At 31.3% G+C, this 7,947-nt stretch overlaps 2 protein-coding genes across 2 annotated transcripts; both read left to right on the top strand.

The window, feature by feature from the left end:
- The first annotated feature begins 2,588 nt into the window (after window positions 1–2,588).
- Window positions 2,589–3,491, top strand: LOC116109420 (putative disease resistance protein RGA4). The gene has a single exon (XM_031395636.1). It carries the CDS (start codon window positions 2,589–2,591, stop codon window positions 3,489–3,491), a length of 903 nt encoding a protein of 300 aa, XP_031251496.1.
- A 62-nt stretch (window positions 3,492–3,553) lies between these two features.
- On the top strand, window positions 3,554–5,311 carry LOC116109421 (putative disease resistance protein RGA3). Its single transcript, XM_031395637.1, has one exon. It carries the CDS (start codon window positions 3,554–3,556, stop codon window positions 5,309–5,311), a length of 1,758 nt encoding a protein of 585 aa, XP_031251497.1.
- The last annotated feature ends 2,636 nt before the right edge of the window (window positions 5,312–7,947 follow it).

Consider the following 7,947-nt stretch of genomic DNA (forward strand, 5'->3'; position numbering starts at 1 on the left):
AGAACGACGAGCTGTCCCTTCTCGTTGACCATGGGCTGAACGTGGAGAATTCCTTTTGGGCTTGTTACTTGTAGCTTGTATAGCTTTTTGACTTTCTTTGTGTCCACGTCTGGTTTTTGTTATGGGCTTTGATTGTAAAGGATTGTATATCCTTATGTCTCTCGACTTATTGTTGAGCACTTGGGCCGATCCAAGATGTTTATTTAGATTGAAAGGGGTCCCTTCTTATAGGTTGTATTTGTTTCATTCTTTCTATACAATTACTTTTTATCAAAACATTAAAAAATGCATCAAATCAAAGAATAATGAATACCAACCAATTATCTCTTTCTTTGAGATGGATTTTCAATTCTTAGTTTATGTGATACAACAAGTACAAAAATTAAAGAGTGGGTAGGATTAGAAAACACCCGAGTGATCTATGATACATAAATAGAAGAGAAATTGAATTACTAGAACAAATTCCTTACCTAGTGTCCCTTTATTTAACTTGTAGATGAAGGGGAAATCGTACGAACTTTTAATTTGTTATTTTAGGGTATTTAACTCATAATAATAATATTTACAACAAATAATTAATTTATCCTATTTACTATTTGTTATTTGATTGATTATCGATTCACTATTATCAACTAAATATAAGAGACGAAAATTCAGAGAAAATTGTTTTTATCGAAAATTATGAAAATAAGGGTCAATTTTTTTTTTTAAATTACCTCATCTAGTTTCTTGTATATTGTTATCTTTTTAGTCTTCTTTTCATGAAAAATTGCTATATATTTATTTATTTATTTTGGTAAATCGGGTTATTGTATAAAAAGAAAAAAAGAAAACACACTTTGAGAGAAGACTCCCCTTCAAGCTAAAACTTGGACAGGCCCATGCTCAACAAAAAGAACAAGAGACAAAAGGATAAATAATCCTATACAAAAAAAAACCCAAACTAAAACTAGGCCTTTGCAAAAACTAAGCTCTAATAGCTAAACAAATGCAGTCATCAAGCCCACCAAGATCACACCAAAGCCGACATCCAGCCCAACTATAGGAAATGGCACTCCAAGCAACCCACCCAAGAAATACACACAGGAATGGTCCAGCCGAGAGATGGCCAACCAGACGAAACCAGCAATAAGGGCCAATCAGGAAAGAAACCACAACTTCCACACAAGGGTAATACATTTCCGTTAGGGTTTATTACTGGATCATACAATCTGACCAAAAACAAAAGATAGAGTAGTTATTTTATGTAATTATTAATGCTCTACAATTGTATGAATTTCCATTAGAGCTTATATGAATTTTATGTAATTTTTTTCTGTTTATATGATTCAATTGTATAATTCAGTTGTAAATAAAACATTATTGTTTCAATTATATAGTCTCCCCTTAATTGTTCCAGATAATATATATATATTAATGCTCTTCAATTTTATTTCCTTATATAATAATCCCATAATCATAATAATCAAAAAATATTTTTAAAATACAAGAAATCAAATAAACTAAAGTAGTCACTTTGAGTCGAGTATAATATTAAACAATTTTACATTATCATATCTATTTAAATCTAGTTTATCGATAGAAAATTTTTCTTATTGGTTATTTAGAAATATAGAATAAATAAATTATATACGTATTTTAAAATTGACCTTTTAATGTTTAATTTAATAGATAAAGAATAGATAAGGTACATGGGCCTTGTGAAATATTTTTCTTGGTGACTTGTAGTAGAGATCAATATTTGGGGAGTTAATTAATTTTAAAAATAAATATATTAAAGCAATGATACGCTTAAAACTGAATTGTACAATTGAGTCATACAAACAAATAAAAAACAAATGATAAATTAATCATTTTACATAAATTATATGTAATTTTTGTCTATTTGTATGACTCAGTTACAACTAGTTATAAGTAAAATATTAATGATATATTAAAGTTAAAGCTTACCCTAAAAGACTTAAATTTTGAGAGAATGTTTGACAAAATTGATTGATTTTTTATTTTTTTATTCATTTATTGGACGTGAATATTTATGTAACTATGGCATGTAATTTTCTATATATAGATCAATGTATATATGTAAAGATTTGGCACTTGAGAATTAAGCTATTTGGGTCATAGTTAATGGCCTGAAGGAAATCCAATCCAACTCTTTCTGTGAATGTTCATATTCATCCTAAATCATAAATCAAATCCTTTTGCAATCAGATTTAATCTTTTTCTTTTGATCTCCCTTTACTTGCTTTCTACTCTTGCATCAGATTCTTGGTTTGAGAAATGGGACAAGAACAAAGCAACGAAATTGAGTAAAAGAAAAACCTTATACCAAAAAGAAACTTGTTGGGAATAGCTTGGAGAAATCAAGCTACATTCTATGCCTTAACCACCTTAAAAGCATCACATTGCCGATTGCTTGGTGATTGAGAAAATGAAAGTGTTGGGCCAAGCATATTCGGTTCTCATCATCTTTTATGTTCCTTCTTTCAATTACAATTTTTTATAAAGAATTGAAAGCATATAATCATTTTCAAACTTACAATCAAATCTAATATCTTACAATTCAAACACTTGCCATCTCTGATATCATGGCTGATGCAATTGTTTCTGGTGTCTTGGGACAACTGAGTTCAATCATTGGTGATGAAATAAAGCAGGAGGTGAAGCTAATTGTTGGTGTCGACAAAGAAGTCAAAAAGCTGAGGAGCAATCTTGAAGCTATTGAAGCTGTGCTCATTGATGCGGAGGAAAGACAAGTCAAGGAGAAAACTGTAAGACTTTGGTTAGATCGGCTCAAACACGCATCCTACGACATTGAAGATGTGTTGGATGAGTGGAACTATGCAATGTTGAAACAGCAAATTGAGGAAGTTGAATATGCTGATGTTCCTAAGAAGAAGGTGCGTTTCTTCTTTCCCTCCTCTTGCTTTTCATTCAAACAAGTTAGTTTACCTCAAGTTATTTTACGTCATGACATTGCAATGAAGATAAAAGAAGTAACTGAAAATCTAGATGTCATTGCGAAACAAAAAGATATGTATACTTTTAACAAAATTAGAAGTGTTGAAAAGTTTGAACGAGTACAAAGTACCTCATTTATTGATGTGTCTGAGATATGTGGTCGAGTCGATGACAAGAGTATTTTAGTACGTAAGTTGTGTGAAAGTAGTGAACAACACCTTCCTATCATCTCTATTATAGGGATGGGAGGAATTGGTAAAACAACTCTGGCTCAATTTGTTTATAACGATAATAAGGTAGTAAATAGTTTTGACTATAGGATGTGGGTATGTGTATCTGAGCCTTTCGATGAGTATAGGATTGCTAAAGCAATCATTAAGGATTTAGAGGATTCTACTCCAGATTTAAGAGAATTAAATTCACTTCTTGGACATATTAATAGATTTATTAAGGAAAAAAAATTTCTTTTGGTCTTAGATGATGTGTGGAATGAGGATTACAAAAAATGGAACCATTGTATCATTGCTTGAAGAATGGTCTCAATGGAAGTAAAATTTTAATTACCACACGTAAGGATTCGGTTGCACGTATGATGGGATCAGTTGATAGTATCAATGTTAAGGAGTTGCCTGAAGAAGAATGTTGGTTGTTGTTTAGGCGATTAGCATTTTTCGGTATGTCTCAAAAGGAGTGTCAAAAATTTGAAAAGACTGGCAGACAAATTTTAAGTAAGTGCAAGGGTTTGCCTGTTGCTGTAAAGACTATAGGGAGTCTTTTACGCTTTAAGAAACATAGGGAAGAGTGGCAAAGTATCCTAGATAGTGAATTATGGAAACTTGAAGAATTAGAAAAGGATATTTTTCGACCATTATTATTGAGTTATAATGATTTGCCTTCTATGATAAAACGATGTTTCGTATATTATGCCATCTTCCCTAAGGATTATAGAATAGATAAAGATTATTTGATTAAATTATGGATGGCACATGGTTATCTAAAAGAATATGAAAATAAGGTGATGGAGTTAGTTGGTCAAGAGTATTTTGACTACTTAGTGTCACGCTCATTCTTTCAACAGTTTGAAAAAGATGATGACAATAATATCTATGGATGTAAAATGCATGATTTAGTGCATGACTTTGCCCAATTCCTGAGTAAGAATGAGTGTATCTCGATAGAAGTTGATGGTCTTAAGGATCCAATCATAAACTCTTCTTATCATGAGCAAGTTTGTCACGTGATGGTAACAATTCATAGAAACGGTTCATTTCCCGATTCCATTCTTAGTCTCAAAAGGATTCGCAGTTTCCTATATAATTTTGACGATTCCTCGGGTCCATTGGCTCCTAATATGTTACCAAAATTATTTGGTGAATTGACATGCTTAAAGGCATTAAGTATTGGTGGAAATGATATTCACAACATTCCGAAGGAGATAGGAAAATTGATACATTTGAGATATCTTGATTTGAAAAATCTAGAAATGAGAAAACTTCCTGAAGAATTATGTGGACTATATAATTTGCAAACTTTAGACATTAGTAATTGTATAAATCTGGAAGAATTACCTCAAGGGATTGGAAAATTAATAAACCTAAGGCATATAGAAAATGATAGGGTCTGGTCATTAAGATACATGCCAATAGGAATTCAAAGATTGACTAATCTCCGAAACTTAACGTCATTCGTTGTTGGTAATGATAATAAAGCATGCAACCTTAAAGGTTTGAAATACCTTCTTATTTTGCATCTGGATTTCAGAAAAGATGAAGGAGAGAGGACAAATGAGGATGATGAAACACTTCTTGAAAAATTAAAACAACCTTTAAATTTGGAGAAGTTATGCCTAGAAAATTACAAAGGCAACACTATTTTGTTCCACCGGATGATGTCCTTAACCAAGCTCAAGGAATTAAAGCTCTATGAATGCAAAAACTGTAAGCATTTGCCTCCCTTGGGAAAATTGTCATCCCTTGAATCGTTATCAATATGGAGGATGAAGAGTATGAAAAGAGTGAGCAATGAATTTTTGGGAATAGAAAGTGATAGCACATCTTCATCATTTATTTTCTTTCCCAAATTGAAAAATCTCGGTTTCTATAATATGGATGAATGGGAAGAATGGAATTATAAGATTATAAGAAAGGGAGAAGAAGATGATGATATTACAATTGAGTTTAGTGATATGGAAGAATGGAAAGAGTGGGATTATGAGATTACAATAATGCCATCTCTGGTTTCCTTGCAAATTGAATGCTGCCCCAAATTGAAGGCACTATCAAACCACCTTGTTCAGAATACAACATTGAAAAAAGATATTTATGAATGTCCCCTGCTACGCTATGATTGATGAAGGGGAAAATTAGAGGTAATATTTTATTTTTGTTTAAATAAATGTACTTGTTCCATCCAATTTCTGATTGAATATTCAACTTCAATTTTAAGATATTGAAAAAAGGCATCAAATTTCATCTGTTTAAGTTAATGGTCCAATTCAACAATTAATAAATATAATATATGGCTGCCAATTTTTACTTCCCAAGTTAATTGACTAATTATATTCACATTATTTGTTGACTTTTCATTTCATTATCTTTACATTGAAATGAAAGAGGTTGGTCTCCTCTCCTGAGGTCAGGTAACTCCACTTGTTTTTAGTTTTATAAAATTAATTTTATTTCATCAAAATTTATATATATATATTGTAAAACTGACCTTTTAACATTTAATTTGATTGTTAAAGAATGGATTGACCCATTAATACAAAATAAGATACATGGGCCTTGTTTAATATTTTTCTTGGTGACTCGTAGTAAAGATTAATTTATTTTTAAAAATAAATATCTTAAATATATTAATTAATTTATACTAAGGCATGTAATGCTCTTCTATTTACAGCTTCAATGCAGCATTTTGTCTTCTGGAAGAAGGAAATAATGGGTGTTAAGAGAGTAGTAAGAGGAATTCAGTTAAGTACGTGCCTTTTTTTTTTTTTAATTCCTTTTAACGAAGACATGTAAATTTTTTCTATTTAAGGTTTCATATTTCATCAAAATATTTACTGTTCCAGGGATACATGCATTTTGCGGCATGGAAGAGAGGACGACCATCGTCACTAGTTCTTATATATTAAGTATGCTGTTTAACATAATCTCAATGTTACTCTTCTGTACAATCGTGGCCGTCCATCATCACTAGTCTTTTATGACGAGGAGAAGATGTTGAAGACAACCTGATGAGGTCAGATGTTGTACAGTCTTTGAAAAGCACTTTATTTTTAAAAACAATTTCCAATACCTGCTAAGATGTCTTTGAGAAGTTTATGGTTTATTCAAATACACACTTTGTTTTCTTTTATCACCAATTAATGTTTTGAAATTTGAAGTATTTTCAAGGCTATTGAAGTATTTTATCATGGTCAATCTAGTTTTCAGAATAGCTTTTAAGATATTGAAACAAGGCATCAAATTTCATCTGTTTAACCTTCATAACTCCATAAATCAATTAGTTGATAATAATTTACTTTTCATTTCTTTATTTGTGATTCTTGAATTAGCATTATCACCTGTCATTCATACTTTTCATCATCTGATAATGTTAATGTCATGATCTTTTTTCCTTTATACGAAGGCATGCAAATCTCTATTTGATCACAGTTCCAAATATCTGCCTTAGAACAAATATGGAAGAGAGGAAGGGTAAATGTAGGATAGTACATCACACCATTATGCTCTTTTTACTTGTCTATTTTTTCTTCATGTTTAAACTAGAAAGTACATCACACCATTATTAATGGGACTGTAGATTCTTTAATATTTGTATAGAACTGTTGGAGTTCTTTTTTAGGGACCTTCTCAAATTACAGTGGGTTCTCTCTATGAAATCCTTTGGTGACTCGTTGAGATAGGTTTGTGTCCTTGGTTATCTCTCTACTTAGCAGGGACATTGAAAAGCCCTGTTTTCTTTAGCTATTTAAACTTGATTTTGAAATGTTCATTTTGATGCAGAGAAAGGGAAGTTTAAGATGTCATGAGATTGCTGAAGAATCAAGGTTTTATTATGATGCATTAAGAAGTTTAAGAATCAAGGTTTGTCATCAATTGTTAATGTTTTCTTGGTTCTTGTTGCATTCTTTTTCTTGATCAAATTGTTACCTATATTAAGAAATTAGTTCTGTTTGAGCTTATTAAAACCAGGGATCAAATTTGATCAACAGAAAAACTTCGTATCATGCTGGAAAACAGTGACAGGCCAGGAATATCTAATGTCTCCGTGCTTCTTGTCATAATCCCACTTTCATACATCAATTTTCTGGTACTGTTTAATCTCTTTTTTAATTTTAACTAAAAGCCTTCCTATAATTTTCAATTTATAGTTTCATATTTCAGCTTTCTCAATGCTGCTTTCTGTTCTTTCTTTGTTTCTTGATTTCTAGTTAGGAAGCATATCACAGTATTATGTTTATTTCTTTAATGTAAGTCTGGAAGAGATCGTCAGAGTAAATACTGGAGGTCATAAAAATGCAGAACCAATTTATCTCATTTATGTAAGAAAACTCTGCAAGATGAAACAAGAGCTCAATCCTGTTATTAGCATTTCCAACTGATCCACATTTGTATCTCCTGCATACTTCTTGCATAGAACAAATTGTTATTGATAATAGATACTTGAAACAGAGCATTCTCCAAAACCAAACTCTGGAACTTTGAAGAGAGGAAGAGTGGTTCTCGGAGAGTAGCCAAAAGAACTCTATTAATTGTTGGTTATGCTTTCTCAATGTTTTTCTCTGTTCCTTCTTTAATTCTTTATGCTTAATTGGAAAGCCCATCAAATCATTTTGTAACTGGTTCTGTTATTTCTTTGATTGTTGCTGACTATGCTGATAATTTCAAATTTCTATTAAAGATTTGAGGCCGTAGGAATGGAGGGGAGAATTACATCATTCACCGAAGAAAACTTGATTGAGGCACTTGCAACAAAAAAGAA

This window comes from Pistacia vera, unplaced genomic scaffold (genome assembly GCF_008641045.1).
Source record: "Pistacia vera cultivar Batoury unplaced genomic scaffold, PisVer_v2 Contig58, whole genome shotgun sequence".
Taxonomy (NCBI): Eukaryota; Viridiplantae; Streptophyta; class Magnoliopsida; order Sapindales; family Anacardiaceae; genus Pistacia; species Pistacia vera.

Excerpts from the sequence above, each read along its gene's own strand:
- LOC116109421 (XM_031395637.1), top strand. The coding sequence starts at position 3,554 with ATGGGATCAGTTGATAGTATCAATGTTAAGGAGTTGCCTGAAGAAGAA.
- LOC116109420 (XM_031395636.1), top strand. The coding sequence starts at position 2,589 with ATGGCTGATGCAATTGTTTCTGGTGTCTTGGGACAACTGAGTTCAATC.